The sequence below is a fragment of the Saimiri boliviensis genome, chromosome 4 (genome assembly GCF_048565385.1).
Source record: "Saimiri boliviensis isolate mSaiBol1 chromosome 4, mSaiBol1.pri, whole genome shotgun sequence".
Classification (NCBI taxonomy): Eukaryota; Metazoa; Chordata; class Mammalia; order Primates; family Cebidae; genus Saimiri; species Saimiri boliviensis.
The window spans coordinates 62922168-62945452 of NC_133452.1; the positions used below are offsets into that span (position 1 = coordinate 62922168).

The 23285-nt window shown below is 41.6% G+C and overlaps 2 protein-coding genes across 3 annotated transcripts in view; one reads left to right on the forward strand and one right to left on the reverse strand.

Annotated features, from left to right (window-relative positions):
* The window catches only part of RTN4IP1 (reticulon 4 interacting protein 1), a 66613-nt gene extending 63213 nt beyond the window's left edge, over positions 1–3400 (forward strand). The window contains exon 10 of the mRNA XM_003935928.4: positions 2109–3400. The gene's annotated coding sequence lies outside the window, so the exon portion shown is untranslated. The remainder of the gene's footprint in view (positions 1–2108) is intronic.
* Positions 1–23285, reverse strand: part of CRYBG1 (crystallin beta-gamma domain containing 1) — a 228316-nt gene that overhangs the window by 10089 nt on the left and 194942 nt on the right. For both annotated transcript variants that reach the window (XM_074397654.1, XM_039466223.2), the window contains 10 exons: positions 21908–22034; positions 19063–19098; positions 16957–17114; positions 15791–15917; positions 15555–15700; positions 8038–8164; positions 7804–7836; positions 6478–6590; positions 4186–4315; positions 1439–1578 (listed from right to left, as the gene is read on the reverse strand). In XM_074397654.1, the coding sequence (XP_074253755.1) occupies positions 1439–1578; positions 4186–4315; positions 6478–6590; positions 7804–7836; positions 8038–8164; positions 15555–15700; positions 15791–15917; positions 16957–17114; positions 19063–19098; positions 21908–22034 (1137 nt within the window). The remainder of the gene's footprint in view (positions 1–1438; positions 1579–4185; positions 4316–6477; positions 6591–7803; positions 7837–8037; positions 8165–15554; positions 15701–15790; positions 15918–16956; positions 17115–19062; positions 19099–21907; positions 22035–23285) is intronic.

Below are 23285 nucleotides of genomic sequence, written 5' to 3' on the forward strand. Positions count from 1 at the left end.
GCCCAGGCTGGAGTGCAGTGGTGCGATCTCAGCTCACTGCAACCTCCACCTCCTGGATTCAAGTGATTCTCCTGCCTCAGTCTCCTGAGTAGCTGGGAGTACAGGCACCTGCTACCACACCCGGCTAATTGTTGTATTTTTAGTAGAGATGGGGTTTTACCATGTTGGTCAGGCTGGTCTTGAACTCCTGACCTCAGGTAATCCACCCACCTTAGTCTCCCAAAGTGCTGGGATTACAAGCGTGAACCAGTGTGCCTGGCCTGATTCCTTTTTAAACGGATGTAGTCCCCCCCCTCCCCACTGCCCCCGCCAACATCTGATGTACACAGGTAGACCATACCTATTGTTTTCGTGAATAAAAGAAAAATACTTTCTTAAAAACATGTATTACAGGCTGGGCACGGTGGCTCACACCTGTAATCCCAACACTTTGGGAGGCCGAGGCGGGTGGATTACGAGGTCAAGAGATTGAGACCATCCTGGCCAACATGGTGAAACCCTGTCTCTACTAAAAATGCAAAAATTAGCCGGGCATGGTGATACATGCCTGTAGTCCCAGCTACTTGGGAGGTTGAGGCAGGAGAATCGCTTGAACCAGGGAGCTGGAGGTTGCAGTGAGCTGAAATTGTGCCACTGCACTCCAGCCTGGTGACAGAGCAAGAATCCACCTCAAAAAAAAAAAAAAAAAAAAAAACACCAAAACATGTATTACATTGATGGTACTCATTCATTTTTATATCTTATTCAAAAAATATTCAAAGTTGAGCGAAAAAAACTTACCAAGTTGACCTTTAATTATTTTGTATAACATCTGCCAGTCATTTCCAGCTAAAGAAAATCTCAACCCTGAGCTCCAAAATCAGAGGACTTGCTCTTTTTTAATGGGATAAGAAAAGTTGGCTCCCTTTCTTACTTGCTAGACTTTGAGAGGTATTAAAGATAAAGTCCTTACCTTATATAAACTAAAAATCTGGATAATGAAATAAAAGATGCTTTACACATGACTTTTCCTAGTGGAAAATATTCTACCAACTTGCATAATTAGCAGCCCTTACAGAAAGAAAGACGGTATATGTCAGTTAGTTTAAGATAATGTAAGAAAGAGAAAACGGATCAAACTTTTTTTTTAAAGATAGGGTCTTGCTATGTCACCCAGGCTGAGGACAGTGGCGTGAACACAGCTCACTGCTGCCTCAACCTACTGTGCTCAAGTAGCTGGGACCACAAGCATGTGCCACCACACCTGGCTAATTTTTAAAGTTTTGGTAGAGATGGGGTCTCACTTTGCTGCTCAGGCTTTTCTCAAATTCCTGAATTCAAATGATCCTTCCACTTAGGCCTCCCAAGTGTTGGGATTACAGGCATGAGCCACTGTGCCAAGCCCAAACTTGATTTTTAAAATGATCTATTTTATTGAATCAACAAGTAGGTAACTCACATGCCACCAATAACCTGAACAGAGCGTATTTGCGTGTTGAATCCCAAGGATCGGAGATTAACAGTTTCTGCATTAAGTTCAATCTTTTTTCCTTTGAAGTCTTCTCTTTCAAAGAGAATAATTGCTGGTTCAGAAAATTCCTGTTGAGGAACAAAAACAATGTTCTGTTATTCATCTTTGTTAATAATTCAAACTTATGTGAAAATCATCCTGTTACAAGGACAGAGCACAAAAAATCTGCCAGATTTGGCCTTTCCATAAACACCCTTTCCCAGTGATCCTAGATGTTTATATACTCCAAGCTAGAGAGAAAGCACAGAGGGGCAGTTAGTTATTCCACTGCATAGGAAGGCAGGTAAATAGAAATAGTCTGTAAAGCCGGGGGAAAAAAAGTTCCAGGCACAGAGAAATGGGTATATGCTGGGAATATCAGCACTTCTGATGGCATTTATTTTTGACTTGGCCGTTTTCATTGGGACAGGGAAGTCGTGGACATAAATGTTGAGGGTCAGAGGGCTGTGGCAGTCTGATGTTTAGTCGCTTACTGATACAGTGGTATTGCCTAATCAAGGAACCTTCCTCTTGTATGTATTTTCAAATGTCTTTTTTCTCTTCTGTTCATCAATAAGACAATGATTCTGTATACTCATGCTCCCAACCTTTCCTGTAGGAATCACTGTCAGGAGGAGAGGAAGAAACAACAGGATGGAAGCCCTATGTTCAAACTGTCAGTCATTTCAAAGAGCACAGCAGCACAAACATTCACTGATTTTCAGCAAAATGAAAAGTTGGCAGCTTATGCCTGTGTCTTTCAAATTATAGACACTTTTGACCCTACATTAATGTCTAATGATAATATTGTTAAGATCATAAATGATACATCAAAAAAGCATGTGGGAGGCCAGGCGCTGTGGCTCATGCCTGTCATCCCAGCACTTTGGGAGGCCAAGACAGGTGGATCACTTGAGGTCAGGAGTTTGAGATCAGCCTGGTCAACAGGGGGAAACCCTGTCTCTACTAAAAATAAAAAAAATAAAAAAATTTTTAAAAAGGCCAGGCGTGGTGGTGCATGCTTGTAATCCCAACTACTTGGGAGGCTGAGTAAGACTAGAGGATCACTTGAACCCGGGAGGTAGAGGTTGCAGTGAGTTGAGATTGTGCCATTGTACTCCAGCCTGGATAACAGGGTGAGACTCCGTCTCAAAAAAAAAAAAAAAAAAAAAAAAAAGCTTGTGGGGATTAGTTTTTTCCCTATCCTGCTTAAAGCTGTGGAAAGGGTGCTGTACCTTACTGCTTCATTTATGTGGATGTTCCCTGACTTGTAAAAAAGATTTTGTCCATCAGTAAACAGAGCATGGTAGTTTGAGGAGGTAGTGTGTATGGTCTTGGAATTAGTTTACATAAAACATACAAGGAAGAAAGAAGACAAAAATGATAGCGTTATTACTACTTTGCACTTTGATTGCACTTTTATGATGGCATGCCCAAAAATGTTCTAAACACTTAAGTTTAGTATTAAAAAGCAGCTAAATACTTTTGAAATATTAAGTCACAAAGATATGTAGTCTTCATATGGGTAAAACATTCATTTCTTGACAATTAAAACATAAAAAGATGTCATCTATAGCCTCAGAGTGATGTGAGCATCTATGCCAAGTTCTGGTTGAGGGAACGCATTGAAATTTTCAAATATATACTTGTAGGCAGCTTTTAGCAGATTAACAATCAAAGTCTTATTTCATTACTTGTAAGCTAATGACTCTTACGACCTCATTTCATGTTTCATTGTTTCTATTTTCATGTCTCAGTAGCATTTTTGCTATTTAAACAGACGGGCTGGAATGAGATAAAACCAACTCATATATTCTTCCTACCTTTAAAACTAAAATGACCAACTATGTACATTTAAAGCTCTTTATGAGAAAGCAGTTACCAAAAACTAATAAAATTTCAGAAACTACAGACATTTCCAGACTTTAATATCTGAACATGATCTTGCAGTTTTGTTCGATTAAATATTGCTTCAACTACATCAAACTGAAAGATTTCTGTCCAAAAGAGGGCACTATAATGTGGATTAGCACATAGCGACAAACTGGGAGAAGTCATTTGATTGCAAATCTCTTAAAATACGGAATAATAATACACTAAAAACCTATACGGAATTTCTTCAATAATAACAACCAAAGATACAGGAAGCCAAATTGCAAAGGATACAATAGGCAATCCACTGAATAGAAAACACAAATTACAAATAAGAGCTACCAGCCTCACTAACAGTGAAATACAAATTAACCCAACAACGAAGTAATGCTGTCTGCTCATTCCATCAAGTTGACACAAATTAGAATGAGAGAACATTCAGTAATGGTAACAATCTGGGAAGCAGGAACCCAGGTGCACTGCCAGTGGGAGTCTCAAGTGGTGGGACTCGGCAGTCCTGAGTGAAAATGCCTGTTCTTACATGTGAAATCCAGCAGTTCTACTCCTAACATATAGTCCCAGGAGACTCCCACACAGGTCCGTAGGGACATGCATATGAGGATTAGTGAGTAAAAGAGGGTGGTGGAAAACGTGTTCCAGTTAAAATCAATAAACTAGATGCACACAGAGCCAGATGGACAATTCTACCTCCAAGCCCTTAACTTACTTTAAGAGCAGGTTCTACCTGCTGATTACCTCGCTCTGATCATCAGCTATGTGAGGCATACATTTTTGCAACACTCTATTCACACTGACATACTTACAACATCTATGAAACGAAGAGACTTGAAGGTTGCTCCAGGCGGGCATCCCATTGCAGACAGACAAGGATAATGGCCTTCTTCCAGCACGTACTGATTACCAGTGAAATTTTCTCCATCATATGCAACCCAGCTACGATGGGAAAAACCACACACACACACACACACAGAGTATGCAATTTGGTTATTCCTATTCAAGAAGTCTGATTTTTAAAGGCAGCCTGCTATAAACAATGCTTGTGGTAAGCAGAGGTCTTTCTTCAAAAATATTTGGATATATTTATTGCATTTCTGCTTGTGGCAAATTAATATTCATAAGTCAGTTAACTTTGCATTTGGGAAATAAACTTTCTCCATGAAATTCCTCATGTTCTTTCTGACTTCCCCAACCTCCAGCCTTCCTTGCGCTTCTCATGGGTGCCACTGTTTGCCCAGCCAGTGGAGCTTCAAGCCCTCAAGTCCTCTTTGAATAATCCTTCTTCAAGCTTCGTCACTAGTCAATCTCCAAGGTCTATTGATTTCCTTCCAAAATTTCTCCCACATTCCTCTATCCTCATTTCTAATACCTCTGCCCTGGGCCAGGAATCAAAATGCTATAGCGACTTAGACCAGTAACGTAGCCTTTCTGGAATCAACATTATTCATAAAGTGGTGATCTGCCATGCTTCCCTAGAAGTTTGTGTGTGTGTTTATTTCCTACTTATGTTTTTGAGACGGAATCTCGCTCTGTCGCCTAGGCTGGAGTGCAGTGGTGCAATCTCGGCTCACTGCAACCTTCACCTCCCGGGTTCAAGCGATTCTTCTGCCTCAGCCTGCTGAGTAGCTGGGACTACAGGCGCGTGCCACCACACCCAGCTAATTTTTGTATTTTTAGTAGAGATGGGGTTTCACCATGTTGCCTAGGCTGGTCTTGAATTCCTGATCTCGTGATTCACCCGTCTCGGTCTCCCAAAGTGCTGGGATTACAGGTGTGAGCCACCACGCCGGGTCCTGTTGTTTTTAACCCAACAAATGCCTCTTGAGGATTGTGTGTCAGGTGTTTTTCCATCGCTGGGGATACAGCAAAGAACCAAAGTCCCTGCTATCCTGAAGTTACTACTCTAGTTAGCTAAGACAGATTAATTTCAACACACGCATGTCTGGTGGTAATAAAGGAAGCAGGGCTGGGGATAAAGAGGATCTGGGATGTGGCAGTATGTCCAAAAAACTAGGAAGCTGTACTGTCCATCTATGTATTTGGTTTTGTTTTTTCCTCAGACAGAGTCTTGCTCTGTTGCCCAGGCTGGAGTGCAGTGGCATGATCTCAGCTCACTGCGTCCTCCGCCTCCCAGGTTCAAGTGATTCTCCTGTCTCAGCCTCCCAAGTAGCTGGGATTACAGGCATGTCACCACGCCTGCCTAATTTTTGTATTTTTAGTAGCGATGGGGTTTTACCATATTGGCCAGGCTAGTCTCAAACTCCTGACCTCAAGTAATCCACCTGCGTCCGCCTCCCAAAGTGCTGGGATCACAGGGTGAGCCACGGTGCCCGGCCTCCATCTATGTATTTGAATGCAAAGTCAGTGCTTTTCTGCTGTGCAATACTAAAGGACAGGATATTTCAACCATAAAGAACCACATGATTACAGGCACAATTACTACTATCATTAAGAGACTTAAATCCTCAACACCTCTTGCACAGATTGCTCCAAGGCTTTCCTGAGTTTCCCTGACCTTGTGCTCTCCCCTCTCTATGAAGCTTTTGTACAAGGATTGTTTCAGCATGGCACTTTGAGCCCATTCCCTTTGCCCTGTGTCTTCTGTTTCTCATGGCAGCCATCTAAACTCAGCGTGCTCAGTTTCGCCCCTCCTCCCAGTACAAAGCCCTCCCAGCAAGCGGGACTGGTGTGCTCCCTGATCTGCGTGTCCACCCGCTCCACTCCAGCATGCACTTTCTGCCTTCTTTTTACGCAGAAGGCCGATCCTGTCCTTATCTACCTGTAAAAACAATCTACCTCGGGAGGTACCTTGGATTAACTAGAACCTAACACTCCCTTTCTAGATGATGGAAAGGCATACACAGTAACGAACCTGCTCTGAATTCCATTACACAATGAGATGATCTTCACCTCCAGCCAACCACAAAGACCCGTGTCCTCTGGCGTTTGGCACTTATGTGTCATGAAGCATGCTTTTGAGCTAAGATGGTGGTTTCACATGGGGCCAAGCAGCTAACAGGCATCACTGAATACTTGCTGATATGTGAATTTTGTTTTACTCCCATGATTCAGTGCTGCCAGGCCTTTGTTTTACTTACCTGCCTCCCGAAACTCTGCAAGACTTGGTAGAAAATGAATCATCAATTTGACTTGTTGTTTCTTCAAAACATTGACTATGACCTTGAAACTGTGGTTCTGAAAACAAGTGAATCTTTGAAAAAGTAAATAGAACACATACAATTATTTTCCTAAACATATTAACTAATTTAGCCTTTGAAATGATGACCCAAACATGACTTGTTAACTTTTGTTACAGTAAACTGGTGTGAATTTTATAAATCCTTTAATTTTCTATGTCTACATTAATGATCAATTAGAAACATGTTAGCTGCACCATTCATGACTATTTAATTCAGAAACATCAAAGTAAAATGCAACAACAGAGGTAACTTTCTGTGGAACACCATGTTGTTAAGCTGTGAGATATTTTAAAGCTTTATTGTGGCCAAAAGTCATTGTTCGTCAGTTCTAACATTAACAACAAGCAGTATTTTAGAAAGACATAATGTAGTTTTCTTCCCTCTCAATGGGAGATACTTGCTGACTTATCAGAATCCTGTAAAAGCCAATAAAGGAGGCTATAGTGGTGTTTGTTCCTCTGTAATTAAGGCTCTGTGAACACTTCCATTAAAAGGCCTAAATAACAAATGTCCATTCCAGTTGATGTCAAGAATCAGCATTCAAAAGGCTTGAGTGAGACCATATAAAATGTCTAGTGCCAACACAGCAAATATGAAAATTCATTTTACCATCACAATAACTAGATGTTATTGTTTGAAATATAAATCTCAATGTATTAATGTAAAATCTGATTCAATAAAATTCAGCTTTATACAATAAGAGCATTTTATAAGAAGTATTTAGACATAGGTCAGTACTGTCAACCATTAAAGTAAACTTAAATCTTATTTTTAAAATACAATTATGCTTTCAGGCATAAAAACGAGTAAAACTAACAAAATGTCTGTTTTGTTTTTGTTGTTGTTTGTTTGTTTGTTGAGACAGAGTCTCTGTCACCCAGGCTGGAGTGCAGTGGTGTGATCTCGGCTCACTGCAACCTCTGCCTCCTGGGGTTCGAACAATTCTTCTGACTCACCCTCCTGAGTAGCTAGGACCATAGACACAAACCACCACAGCCAGCTAATTTTTGTATTTTTAGTAGAGATGGGATTTCACCATGTTGGCCAGGCTGGTCTCAAACTCCTGAGTTCAAGTGATCTGCCCACCTTGGCCTCCCAGAGTGCTGGGATTACAGGCATGAGCCACCACACCTGGCCCCAAATGTCTGACAGTTTAAACATAGGTTCACCTTTTCAATGAAAGGTCCCTCACATATTAATATAAAAGAATATTTGTAAAGTTACCTGATTTCTTCTCCTTGGGCCAGTGAAAGAATCCTAAAAATTTTTAAAGGACAAAAGGAAATGAATGGAACAGACACATTGAAAAAGTTTTTTTCTTCTAGATTATTAGCAATTACTGCTAAAAATAAACTCAGAATATTTTCCATAGCAATTATGATTACACGAACCAGAAACACACATTAAGAAAATCCAGAATTCAGTTAAATATTCTCATACAAAAATATAACTCCTTACCAAACATATAGGTTGAACAGAAGAGATCTTACAGTTTTTGCCTCCCCAGTCCTCAAAACTGGTATAAAATCCTTTATCCAGTACATACTGTTCTCCTGTGAAGTCAGGATTTTCATAGGCTACCCATCTAAGTAACAAAAACAATAACTTGTTAGAGTTCATATTTTACGTATAAAATGATCACATATTTGGATAAATATGCATCATACTGAAACTTTAATTTGTCTTGCTAGTTAAAATCTTAATTTTTCTGATTCTCTATTAACCTTTCAAAGCAGATGGGTTTGTCTATAGGACAAATCAAAATGGTAAGTCAGCAGAGAAAAGAGAACACTTATACATGGCAGTGGGAATGGATCGCTTTATTAGCCACTGTGGAAAGCAGTTTGAAGATTTCTCAAATAACTAAAGATAGAACTACTATTGGGCCCAGCAATCCCATTACTGGGTATCTACCCGGGGAAAACAAATCATTCTACCAAAAAGACACTCACACATGTATTGTTTACTCCTGCACTCTTCACAATAGCAAGGGGTGGAATCAACCTAGGTGCTCATCAATTAATGGTGCATTGGATAAAGAAAATGTGGTACATATAAACCATGGAATACTATACAGCCACACACACAAAAAATGAAATCAAGTCCTTTGCAGCAACCTGAATACAGCCGGCCACTATCCTAAGCGACTTAACACAAACAGAAAACCAAATGCCAAATACTTATGAGCAAGAACATATACTTACGAGCATGTTCTTGCTCATAAGTGGGAGCTAAGCCTTGGTTATGCATGGACATAAAGATAAAAAAAAAATAGGAACTGGGAACTACAGAAGGGGGCGGGAGGGAGGGGGATTTGAAAAACCACCTGTTGCATACTGTGCTCACTACTGGGGTGACAGATTCAACCGTACCCCAAACTTCAGGAAATAATGCAATATGCCCATGACACAAACCTGCACGTGTACCCCCTGAATCTAAAATAAAAGTTGAAAAAACAATTTAAGGTGAAAGAAATGGCAAGCCTAGCAGTATCCTGACATGAACTGTTTGTTGCTCTCGCTTACCAAATCCTGTTCCTTGAGAAAGCTACAAAGGTGTGCTGTTTTCCTAAGTGTTCTAAGGAAACAACAACAAAAACAACAGGACTTTCAAGAAGAACCTAGTTCTTCTAATAATCCAGAAATCCTTTCATTGTCAACCTTAAAATACTTTTGCAGCAAGATCTTGGGAAGCAGTGTCTGTTACACAACAAACCACACTGAAAAAGAAGTTAACAGAAGAAATGCTTTTTTTTTTTATTTTTATTTTTATTTATTTTTTTTTTTTGAGACGGAGTTTCGCTCTTGTTACCCAGGCTGGAGTGCAATGGCGCGATCTCGGCTCGGTTCACCGCAACCTCCACCTCCTGGGTTCAGGCAATTCTCCTGCCTCAGCCTCCTGAGTAGCTGGGATTACAGGCACGTGCCACCATGCCCAGCTAATTTTTTGTATTTTTAGTAGAGACGGGGTTTCACTATGTTGACCAGGATGGTCTCGATCTCTCGACCTCGTGATCCACCCGCCTCGGCCTCCCAAAGTGCTGGGATTACAAGCTTGAGCCACCGCGCCCGGCCAAGAAATGCTTTTAAAAAATGCAGAACTGAACTAAAATATTGTTTCAAACAGTGTTTCCAACATCACATAAATATGTAATAAACAAAATTGAACAAACTCACAGAAATACTAAAAGTAAATCTCTTTTGGAAATTTTTCTTTCCCTTTTAAGTGATCTACACCCAGAAGCGAAATCAACAAAACCAATTTAATCATGCTATTTCCTATCCAAAGATAAAGTCTTCGACGGGAAAAGGTTTTTTCAGTTCTGTTATATTAAAGAGATACTTAATACTGTTAAAGACATTAAGTATCTCCTCAATTAATTCATCACTGTCATGATCCTCTCAGCGTAAAGGAATAACATCTTTCAGATACTATTAGAGTGATCAGAACTTTGCAAAATGTTTCTACATCTGTTATCACATTTAATCTTCTAGGGAGGTACTGGTGTTCCCATTTTACAGATGGGAAAAACCTAAGACACAGGGAAGTGAATTCATTTACCAGGTGCCAGGAACTAGACTGGCACTAAATACACAACAATGAAAATGACAAATCCCTGTCCTCCAAAGTTCACATTTGGGTAAGAAGCATCACATGGAATTATTTGTTGGTATTTGTTTTGAATGGGGAATGACCTGTCCAGGGTGACACAATCAACTATCAGCCAGAACACGCGTGAACCTGCCTGTCTTGAGGCTCACTAGGCTCTCCTTGCTCTGTGACCCAAACTGCCATGTGCCCTGTAAAGTTCCCTTACTATCCAAAGAGCTGATTTCAACGAAAATGAAAGTATAGTCATTATTAGAATATGGACAGCCATCAAGGAGAAAAAGAACACTATAAAAGTCTTCAGTGAGAAGTAGCTATGACAGCCAACATCTGTGCACTCACCCCCGGCCATCCAAATGGAGAAGCTGCTGTAAGCACCACTCAGTCCTTCAGGAAATAAGCCCCCTATCATCCGAACCCCGATTTCAGAACCTCGCTAGCAATTTTTAAAACTTTTTTAAAAAAAATTATTACTTATTATTATTATTTTTTTAGTAGAGTCAGGATTTCACCATGTTGGCCAGGCTGGTCTCAAACCTCTGACTTCAAGTGACCTGCCCACCTCTACCTCCTAAAGTGCTAGGATTACAGGCTTAAGCCAGCATACCTGGCCTAAAAACCTATTCATGATCATTGAGAGGTGAAGAGATAGGAGACTTGGCTCTACCTGCAGCCATGACATTAACTTTCAGATAACTTTGAAGAAGTCACTTAACCTTTGTGAAAGTTCATTTTGTTTGTTTTGTTTTGTGTTTTGAGATGGGAGTCTTGGTCTGTCACCAGGCTGGAGTGCAATGGTGGGATCTCAGTATACTGCAACCTCCACCTCCCAGGTTCAAGCAATTCTCTTGCCTCAGTCTCCGAGTAGCTGGGACTACAGGTGCGTGCCACCACGCCCACCAAATTTTTGCATCTTTATTAGAGACGGGGTTTCACCATGTTGGCCAGGATGGTCTTGATCTCTTGACCTCGTGATCCACCTGCCTTGGCCTCCCAAAGTGCTGGGATTACAGGCGTGAGCCACTGCGCCTGGCTGAAAATTTGTATTTTCTTTCTTTCTTTTTTTTTTTTTTTTTGAGACAGGGTTTCGCTCTTGTTACCCAGGCTGGAGTGCAATGGCGTGATCTCGGCTCACCGCAACCTCCGCCTCCTGGGTTCAGGCAATTCTCCTGCCTCAGCCTCCGAGTAGCTGGGATTACAGGCACGCGCCACCATGCCCAGCTAACTTTTTGTATTTTTAGTAGAGACGGGGTTTCACCATGTTGACCAGGATGGTCTCGATCTCTTGACCTCGTGATCCACCCGCCTCGGCCTCCCAAAGTGCTGAGATTACAGGCGTGAGCCACCGCGCCCGGCGGGAATTTGTGTTTTCAAGTGTAAGTAAGGGAGTGCGCCAAGGTCCCCGGGCTGCCCCGGTGGTGCTGTACTCAGCCGTGCTGCCTCCACCCGCAGGGTCTTAGGCTTTACCCTCAGCATGAAGGGAAGCAAAAGCAGAGCCAGAGCAGGGAGCACTGCTATGGGGAAGGAGCGTCTGCACATCAAGAAAATCTACTTTACAAAAACTAGGACTTAAAAAAAAAACAATGAACAATTAGAGAAGAAGAGCCACAAGGGAAAAAGTGTTCTTAGCAGGGCTCCGGGTCTGTAACAAGTTAGAAATCAGAGGGATAAAAGCCTTTCTGTTTAGCTTCAAGGTTTGGAGGGAAAGAAGACAGTGAGGAGGGAGACTGAATGCCAAGGAGAGAAGGCAGCAACGGAGCAAGCCCTGGAAGCAGCTTTAGCCAATACTCTTTATCTTTTTACTAAGACATATGGGTACCGTATTTTCCCGTAAAATTCAACTACTTGTAAGTGAATACCCAACACGCAGCTAAGCCTATCTCTAATTCGCTGAAGCCAGAAAACAATTTATTAAGATGTTACTTGAACTGACAGTAGTGTTGTTTTCCCTCCGAGATGCCTGATGAATCACCCGTGAATACGGCGGGGAGTGGAGGAGGGGAGAAACCGCAAAACCCAGATCTGAGATTCTCTGCTCCGTGATCCGAGTCTGCTTACAGCTTCCACTTGAGGCTCTTCAGAAAATCCCTCACTGTCCTTGTCCAGGTGTATTCCATACACATGAATCAACACTCCTCTGTTTAAAGACTGGTGAGGAGATGGGGGAAAGGCATGTACAAGTACCAGCAGGTCCCAGCCTGGTGGAATAATTGCTCAGAAGGTAAGGGCAGCTGGGTAAACCTGCCCTTCTGTGGAAGGCTGAAGGAACACAAATTTACAACAGCAACACTTTTTGTTTTTATCTGAACACTAGAAATATTCCATTTTGCTCCTAGTTTTAAAAAACTAGCCCAGTTTCCACGATTTGAGCAAGAATATAGCATAGAACGAGACGCTGATAAGCAGAGAGTTTCTTTCAACATTTCCAGTAAGAAATCAAAACCTGAAAACCTCGGTTGTTGGTTTCATGGGCATCCTTCCTGAAGGCTATTCTCTGTTTCAGGGCTAATGATGAGTTTACTACCCAGGGGGTTTATTACCCATGTGATGGTGAGCCTGCTGGGAGATACCTTCACAGAACAAGAACTTCAGAAAGAGTTTTTCCCTGACATTGCGTGCCATGCTAAGAAATAAAGAAGCAAGCTAAAATACTCTATTACCAATAAAAATAAAGCCACTAAAATACAATAATTTTCCTTTGAAACTGTGAAAAGGGAATAGGTAGTCTTCCTCCACCATGTTGGCGCATCTCAGCCTTCCTATGCTCTATCCCTCAGGCCTATCTGCAATGCTGCCTCCTCCACAGTCTTCCTCCCCTGTGTCCAGACTGGAAATTACCCTCTGCTGTGGATTCCAGAGCATTTAATCTCCACCTCTTTTGTAGCAATAATTATGTTTTAAATAAATACTGTAACTTCTTTGAGGACATCATACAATGCTTTGCACATAATAGACCTCAATAAATACTTGTCAAATGACAAATTGAATGAAATATGAGGAAGCAGCTGGCCCTGGTAAATACAAAAGTCATTCCACATGCAGAGTTTAAAAGGAAGTTTGTGTGTGTGTGTGTGTGTGTGTGTGCGCCCGCGCGCACGTGTGTGTGTCCATGTATGTGTATGTACCTCCCTTCAACTTCCCCCTTCTACCAAAACTTAACTGCTATAGTCAAAAAAAAAAAAAGCCCAAGCCAGGAAATGTAATTAGAAATGGCTAAAAATGGAAACATAATAGCAGCACTTTAGAACGGAAACTGATTTCAAGTAAGCAAGGCCTGGGTAAAAAGGAAAGGAGATTGGTTCAAAGCACAGTAACTCTACCTGTGTTAACAGCATCACCTACAAATGCCTAAAGGAATTCAACCCAGCATCCTTTTGCCTCCTCTCCCAGGGTGGATGACTGGGCTCTGACTAATAGAACCAACACATCTCGTGAGTATCAAAATGTACAGCTGTTTGACCAGACTGAGTTGGTCACTATGTTTTCCTCCTAAATAATTAGCTTTAAAGGCGATCTAAAATACTGCTGAGCCCCAGCACTATTTTAAGTGACTTGCACCATGTATTTCAGCTGACTTCCAGCTTTTACAAACAGGCTACTGATTCTAAAATGTTAGGGTTCCAGAATAGGACCCAATAGTAGGCATTTCCCACTAAGAATGGAAGACCCAGAAATCACTGATAATCTGCCAAAATGGCACCACATGCAACAGCCTAGACAAGAATTTGGTGAACAAGGTTTTTTTTTTTTGTTTTTTACTCCATTTACTAAGAGTAAAAGTTAAGCACGTTCATCAACTTTTATTACATTGTACACGTAATTCAAATATCCAGGGCTATTGTGGGAGGCCCCATGAGACACAACAGAGTTGAGACTAGGATGATTCAAATAGTCTATGTCACTATGACAATGAAAACCTAACACCAAAACTTTCACCATAACCAATGCTACATTATTTCATATACCTATTTAAACATACTCTCACAGCAAATTAGAATAGACATTAGTCTGGATTATAAAAATAATTATGTGACTCCTTATAACAGCCATCTGCTGTTTTTGCCCATCTGGATCTATCTCCCCACTCTTTCTGATATTCCTGGGTAACCACCAACCCCAGTCATATCTAAGTGGCTCCTATGGGATAGACCCTACATTTCAGCTCTAGAGATGGACACATAACCCACACACAGCCATCTCCGTGGCTACACTGATTGGTTCAGGCATGTACACATGACCCAAGCCTAGGAAAGCAAAGTCACACATCCAACTTGTGAGAAAAAGAGCTCTTTCCACTGCAAGAAATGACCTGTGGCCAGGCATGGTGGCTCATGCCTGTAATCCCAGCACTTGGAGAGGCTGAGGCGAGTAGATCACTCGAGCTCAGGAGTTTGAGACCAGCCTGGGCAACATGGCAAAACCCTGTCTCTAAAAAATAAATACAAAAATTAGCCAGGCGTGGTGCATATCTGTAGTCCCAGCTACTTGTGCAGTTGAAGCAGGAGAATTGCTTGAACCTGGGAGGTGGTGGTTGCAGTGAGCCGAGATGTCAACACTGTACTCCAGCCTGGGTGAAAGAGTAAAACTCCACCTCAAAAAAAAAAAAAAAGAATAGAAACTAGATGTGGCCATAGGCCAGCAGATGCAAAAGGCCTACCTAAAGTCAAGTCAACCCAGAAAAAAGCCCAGTCAAGACACAGAGACCAGGTTCTGATGACAGTGTTTGATCCCCTGCATCCAGCCATGCCTGAAGCAAAATCTTCTCCAGGACTTTTTAGTTACTGAAACCAGTAAGTTCCATTTTCAGCCCTTAAGCCAATTTAGCTTGGCTTGCAGTCACTTTCATCCCAAAGAATCTTGATTAAACATCTTTCAATAAAAACTTGCTTTACCACTAATAAAACAGTCAACTGCTAACTTCAAGTACACTGAACAATTATTTTTATGTCAAACTAATAGAGAAGAAATATACTGGAACAGGTGTAGGACCACAGGAAAATCTAATGGGGCTTTGACCCAGCCTCAGGTTTATGTTAGATTACTATTATTATTTGATTATCCTCATTTAAAAAATTCATGATATTTCTATGCAGAATGACAAGAGAAGTAGATCTGTAGATTTCTATCAGAATACCCAAAAGCCTACTCCAAACGTTATATTACACATAAAATGAAGAGACGGTGTGAGAAAGAGTTTTAAAGAGAGTTAACGAAAATATCATGCGACAACTATTAAATGACTGATGTAATGTTAAGCTGTTGAGATATTTGTGTATTGAGTGCCTACTCTGTCCTAGACTCTTACCGCTTTAACACAAGCCAAGGCAAAACCATGTTTAAAATTCCATTTGGATCATTTCACTTACACTCCACTCAGTACATTAATGGACTGTGTCTTCACTCCATATCCAGTCTCCTTTAAATTAGCAACAATTCCCAATACATCAATACTGGAACCTTTGGATCCAAAGTTTTTTTCACTGTACATTATCATGTGAGCATTTGAAAAATCCTATTGAGAAAAAAAATTAAAAATTCAAAGCCTAGCCATTTATTATCTAAAGAAGACCAAGAATTAGCCATTAGCTTTTCATTAACTTACACTTAATATAGGTCGCAAAGACTGAAGCTCTCCATTGTAACCTCCCCAGTCTTTCCAGTCCCGGTATTCTCCTTCTTCTAGCAGATACTGATGACCTGTAAATCCAGGCTTCTCATACGCAACCCAACTACAACACAAAGAACATGTTGAGTAGTAATTTTCAGACACGTTAAAATGTTTTCGAGGTACATATCCATTTCATTGAAAAATACAAATAGTTATAAAGCTAGACATGAACTTCTGCATTTTCATTGGAATTCTCCAAAATTTAGAATAACAGAATGGCCCCAAGAAAATAACTCAAGGGACATATATCAGAGTTGTATAAAGGAGGGAAGGGGAGTGTGTGTGTGTGGGTGGTGTGTTATGTGTGTGTGTGTTTAATAAGGACTGACTCAAAACCTCAGCAAGTAAAACTGGATAAACTCACTTCAAATAGGAAGAAAAATATTGTGAATAGTTGGCAACTTACAAGAGCAATTTTAGTGTACACTTCTATGGGAATTGTGTAAGATTTATAAAATTCAAAAACATAAAAATTAGAAAGTGAACTATCAAACCACTCAATAGCTTGGAACATAATGCTAATAAGCAAGGTTTTAGATTTAATCAATTTGAACAGGCCAATGTATCAGCCTTGCTTGGTGGACTGATTCCCACACTGGTCCCTCAAACTGCTTTTTTTTTTTTCTTCTTTTTTTTTTTTTATGAGACAGAGTCTCACTCTGTTGCCCAGGCTGGAATGCAGCTCACTGCAACCTCCAACTCCCGGGTTCAAGCAATTCTCCTGCCTCAGCCTCCCGAGTAACTGGGATTACAGGCATGCACTATCACACCCAGCTAATTTTGTATTTTTAGTAGAGACAGTGTTTCTCCATATTGGTCAGGCTGGTCTTGAACTCCCAACCTCAGGTGATCTGCCCACCCTGGCCTCCCAAAGGGCTGAGATTACAGGCATGAGCCACTGTGCCTGGCCTCAAACTGCTTTCTTAAATCCAGTCACTATAGGCTGAGGAGAACACGGACATGACTGTCAAAATTCACCATACTCTAGAATCAGAAATGTTGTTTTTAGGGGGGAAAGGACACATTTATTACTTAATATTTAGGAAGAAAAAAAAAGAGAGAGAGAGAGAGAAATCCTAACAAGTCACCCATATACTTACATGCCTCTTAGAACTTTCATAGACCCCACTGACGTAAACGGCAAATGATCGCCTCCAGTCGCCTCTTCTGTTTCACCTCCTTCCATGACAAAACTACACATTTCTGTTTCTAGTTCCACACATTTTCCTTCAAAGAAAGGCTTTTCATAAATAACTACCTATAAAAGAAATGAGGTATACCAGTAATTTGTAAGAAGTATCCCAAGAGTTTAACATTAAATACGTCATTTAATGTCACTAAGTCCTGAAACATAAATTAAAATTTTCTGGCCAGGCGTGGTGGCTCATGTCTATAATCCCAGCACTTTGGGAGGCTGAGGCAGGTGGATCAGTTGAGATCAGGAGTTCGAGACCAGCCTGGCCAATGTGGTGAAACCCCATCTCTACTAAAAATACAGAAATTAGCTGGGCGTGGTGCACGCCTATAATCTCAGCTACTCAGGAGGCTAAAGCAGGAGAACCACTTGAATCCAGGAGGCGAAGGGTTAAGTGAACCAAGATCATGTCACTGCACTCCAGCCTGGGTAACAGAGTGAGACTCTGTCTCTAAAAAACAAAACAAAATGTTCTAATCATATTTTAAACAATTAACTAGGCCAGGCACAGTGGCTCACACTTGTAATTCCAGCACTTTGGGAGGCCAAGGCAGGAGGATCACTTGAGCTCAGGAGTTTGAGACCAACCTGGGCAACATAGCGAAACCTCGTCTCTGATAAAAAGAGAAAAAGCTGGCCGGGCGCGGTGGCTCAAGCCTGTAATCCCAGCACTTTGGGAGGCCGAGGCGGGTGGATCACGAGGTCGAGAGATCGAGACCATCCTGGTCAACACGGTGAAACCCCGTCTCTACTAAAAATACAAAAAAAAAAAAAAATTAGCTGGGCATGGTGGCACATGCCTGTAATCCCAGCTACTCAGGAGGCTGAGGCAGGAGAATTGCCTGAACCAAGGAGGCGGAGGTTGCGGTGAGCCGAGATCGCGCCATTGCACTCCAGCCTGGGTAACAAGAGCAAAACTCCGTCTCAAAAAAAAAAAAGAGAAAAAGCTGGGTGTGGTGGTACATGTCTATAATCCCAGCTATTCAGGAGACGAGGCAAGAGGATGGTTTGAGCCGGAGAAATCAAGGCTACAGTCAGCCATGATGGTGCCACTGTACTCCAGCCTGGGTGAGGAAGCAAGTCCTGGTCTCCAAAAAAAACCAGTAACTAAGTGATGGCATCTGATAAGATAGTAAAAAGAAAAATAAAAAGGCTTTTTTCTTTTCCTAATGTGGTATAGCTCAAAATCACGGTTCAAAACAGTTTTAAATTAATTGGTTTTGTGTATATATACGCACACATCTACAGCATATTATATATATATATATATATCTGATATTTAGAACCAGATAGAAGGAACCAGAGGATTCTAAAGTAGTGTTAAAAATGAAAAAATATATAGTGTGTGGCATCGATGTGGGAATTGGGAAGAATAGAAAGGGTATTTTGGAGTAGGGAGAGCTTGTCTTGAAAGGTTTTTTCCTGGCTAACTGGCAAGCAGCAACAAGCCCTGCAATTAGTAAATACAACTGCAAATTGTTTTTTTTTTTTTTTTTTTTGAGACGGAGTTTCGCTCTTGTTACCCAGGTTGGAGTGCAATGGCGCGATCTCGGCTCACCGCAACCTCCGCCTCCTGGGTTCAGGCAATTCTCCTGCCTCAGCCTCCTGAGTAGCTGGGATTACAGGCACGCGCCACCATGCCCAGCTAATTTTTTGTATTTTTAGTAGAGACGGGGTTTCACCATGTTGACCAGGATGGTCTCGATCTCTTGACCTCGTGATCCACCCGCCTCGGCCTCCCAAAGTGCTGGGATTACAAGCTTGAGCCACAGCGCCTGGCACTGTCGAGCCATGGCTAAATGTACTCTTAGCAATAACCTATGCCATTAGTATTATCTTCCAGCCTGAAGGATGGCACGTGTAAGTTGGTAACTTCCTTGGGCTGCATCTGTGTGTGATAGAGGTTGAATACGAGAAGTCACACAAGCAATATCTTCAGAGAGATGGAGTGGAAATAACATTAAGTATATATATGAGTGTATATGTTTACATATTTAATATCCTTTTTTACCTTTGGATCTGTAGGGAATTCAACTTTACGGCCACCCTGCAAAGAGCAATAACATAATAAGAAAAATGGTTTTTCACTGATACATTACCATTTTATATTAGCCACAGCAGTTTATCTTAAGCCATTGAATTTCAGTGTGACCATGTTCCAGTTTGTTTTAATTCACATGAGATAGTTCTAAAATTACCAACAACACAGATGAAGACACGACGAAGGCGGGCTAGAGCGGAGCCTCGCACAGGCTGTCTATAAGCTCATCTGCATTGTAGGAGTGTTTTTTGACCTAGTAAGTTTTTTTATTTTTAACTTGGAAAATTTCTCATAAAAATCCATACTTCTCTTATAAAAACAGTTGTAAGAGCTGACATCTCTGGACCCAGGTTAACAATCCTGCGCTGAGCTCATCCTTCAGCCTGGCCCAGGCCCAGCTTTGCTGTCCCCACCATTTCCTTTGCTTCAACTCTCAGCCATTTGTATCTGCTGCCTGGCCCCTGGAGGTATCTGATTTTGCAGCCAGGGCTTATGAAACTATTATGTGTTGAAGTTCACATAATAAGCTCCGGAGGACTCATGGAATAATTAGATAAACTGGTTTTTTTTTTTTTGTTTTTTGTTTTTTGTTTTTTGAGACGGAGTTTCGCTCTAGTTACCCAGGTTGGAGTGCAATGGCGCGATCTTGGCTCACCGCAACCTCCGCCTCCTGGGTTCAAGCAATTCTCCTGCCTCAGCCTCCTGAGTAGCTGGGATTACAGGCACACACCACCATGCCCAGCTAATTTTTTGTATTTTTAGTAGAGACGGGGTTTCACCGTGTTGACCAGGATGGTCTCGATCTCTTGACCTTGTGATCCACCCGCCTCGGCCTCCCAAAGTGCTGGGATTACAGGCTTGAGCCACCACGCCCGGCCCTAGATAAACTGTTAAATCAAATTTAAAACATCCCAAAGGATGAGTCTATGGGGGGTTGTTATAAAATGAAAAGCTTTTTAAAAACAAAAGATCTCACTAAAATCAGAGAAATGATATTACATTAAAAAGATATTGCACAAAAATATTAAATAGGTCAAGAGTTTAAATCAGCAAAGGGAAAGTTGGATTTTTTAAATTAATATATCTTAATAGCTTTTAAAAAAAGTACTGCCATAGATGCTCAAAGGCACCAAATGAATGGTAATGATAAAAGAACGTGTTGATTTCTTTATCTTCTATGAAAAAAAAAAACAACAACAAGAAAAAAAAAAAAAGGAATGTGGCTGATATTATCAGCAAACCAGAGATTATACAACCAAGCACATGACCTTTTCAAAAGTAATCCTGTTGGAAAACCATAGACTTTGGAGATTTTTCATCATCATTACAAAGATGAATTCTTTCACACATTCACAAAACTAGCAAAATTTGGTTCTTTGAAAGTGAGTTTAATTTTAGGAAAAAAAAAAAAAAAAAAGCCCAAATCATGTGCATTAAGACCAGCAAACATTCAGATATTTAAACCAAATACTTTGGCAGGAGGGGTAAAATTAAGATTAAAAAAATAAAAAAACAAGGAAAATGTGGCACATATACACCATGGAATATTATGCAGCCATAAAAAATGATGAGTTCGTGTCCTTTGTAGGGATATGGATGAACCCAGAAACCATCATTCTCAGCAAACTGACACAAGAACAAAAAATGAAACAGCGCATGTTCTCACTCATAGGTGGGTGCTGAACAATGAGAACACATGGACACAGGGAGGGGAGCATCACACACTGGGGTCTGTTGGTGGGGGGCAAGGGAGGAACAGCAGGGGGTGGGGAGGTCAGGGAGGGATAACATGGGGAGAAATGCCAGATGTAGGTGACGAGAGGATGGAGGCAGCACAAACCACATTGCCATGTGTGTACCTATGCGACAATCCTGCATGATCCGCACATGTACCCAGAACCTGAAGTACAACAAAAAACAAAAACAAAAATATTGCCTTCTTTTCTAATTTGTCTCAAACTGGCTGAGAAGACAACTGCAAAGTGCAGCTTCAAAAACATGTCTGTAACGGGAGCCTCACTCTCACTGCGGGTATTTAGGGAACCCTTGCTATGCTGCTACATACGCTGCACTCAGCACTGGGGACAAGACAGATGTGGCCTGCTTCCTCCCAAAGCTCTCAGGCTAGCGGAAGAGACAAAGAACAACGCAAGACATGGGGACAAGGCGGAGGAATCAAAGGCTCCTTCCACAGCAGATACCTGGGAGGACAACACTCATTTGGTCTAGTCCCAGCAACTCCCAAGCTGCCACGCAGAGCAGCCTCGTCTCACGGCAGCCGAGCCAGCTCTCAGCGTGCCCTGCTCTCTCTCAGGCTGCACCATGGCTTGTGCAGTGCATTCCCCAACAGCTCCATCTAAAAATCATGCTACTGATTTGTAAAGGCCAAACTTAATTTAGCATGACGCATTCCTAATTATCCCCCTTTTCTGTCACTTCACCCACAATTTGAAATTGTATGTATCCTTTGTCCTGTTTTACCACCAGTGTTTAATTCTTCGCTTTCCTGACTCATTACACCTACACTGGGCTGAAGCTTTGTGCAACCATCTGCAGCTCTGCAAGGCTGAGAATGCCGTAAAGGCAAAGGGCATAATCTTACCTGCTTTTTTTTTTTTTTTTTTTTTTTTTTTTTTTTTTAATCTGCAGCATCTAGCAAGTTACTATTTCCATTATTTCTATTGAGCAATAGGTCCAACCTACTACAAATTTGTTCGTTAAAAGTCAGCTTTATTGCTTCCAAGTCATACCCTGTGAATTATCCATGTCAAGCTGACAAAGAATCACTGCAAGAACATTTGGATTTAATTTTTACCATTTTCAGAGGCCGCATGGATCCAATGTACGCTGCTTCTGTATCCCAGAAGGACAAGTCAGGGTATTCACCAGGTTCCAGGATGAAAGGGACACCCTGAAATCCAGGTTCTTCATAAATCAGCCACCTAAAGAGCCACCATGGAAGGAAAGAAAGGGAGCCGACTCATCATTTCAGTTTTTCCTTCTGTCTGGTACCCAGGATGAGAGGAAAAGAACAGGAGAGGATACGGACCCACGCAGTGAATGGCTGCACTTAGGTGTTAGAATCATACTAGACTCAAGGAAAAATAAAGCCATTATATGCTCCTCTTCTTGATCTTTTACTCTTCTCCTTGGCTGGCTTTGTCCCCTTATTTTAATTTATCTTAATTGCTCCTAAGTTTCACCTAATCATTTGTCATAGTGTCAAACATTAGTAACAGCTAACATCTCCCTAGAGCTTACAAGGAATACCACCCAGAATATCGTCTAATCCTCACAGCAATGCTATGAAGAAGGGATACCATTGTCCCCATTTTATAGAGAAAGTTATGTGAGTTACCTAGAGCCACACACAGCTATAAGTATGAAAGGCTGGAATGATTCAAGCCAACTCCAGAACCAGGTTCCTAATCAATTTTTTTTTTTTGAGATGGAGCCTTGCTCTGTCACCCAGGCTGGAGTGCTATGGCTTGCTCTCGCCTCACTGCAACCTCCACCTCCTGATTCAAGTGATTCTCCTGCCTCGTCCTCCCAAGTAGATAGGAGTACAGGCACACACCACACCGCCTAATTTTTGCATTTTTTTTTTCAGTAGCCGCGGAGTGGGGGTGGTCTCACCATGCTGGTCAGGCTGGTATCGAACTCCTGGCCTCAGGTGATCCGCCCGCCTTGGCCTCCCAAAGTGCTGGGATTATAGGCGTGAACCATCGCTCCCAGCCCTAATCGTTTTTTTAATGGCAGTTTTTCTCATTACAGGGAGTTCACTGAACACAGTTTACTCTTTTCACAGTTACTCAGGATCATCACTGTGAGCATCAGGTAATGCACAGTGGTGTTCTCAGGGGCTCTGAAGGTCTGTAGGGCTGCTTGTTCCCAGGCTGCAAAGCTTTCTGAGTTCTTGTTTCTGATTTTTATGGCTTTTCAATACCACACCCTTCTATCAGCTTATCAGCTGTTGCTTCTACTTCAGTTGGGAAACCAGCAACCCCGCCCTCCTCTAAAGTGCCAAAAATCAGGAAACCAGAAAACCATGCCTGTTAGCACTGTCTCTAAAGTATACAAGGTCTTTCTGTAAACATCTTGGTTCCTGGGAGGGTTCCGAGAAGGTGAAGATGCTGAAGAAGTGACTTTTCTTTAAGAGAGGGGTTAACGTACCCGCTTTATAAACAAACAGA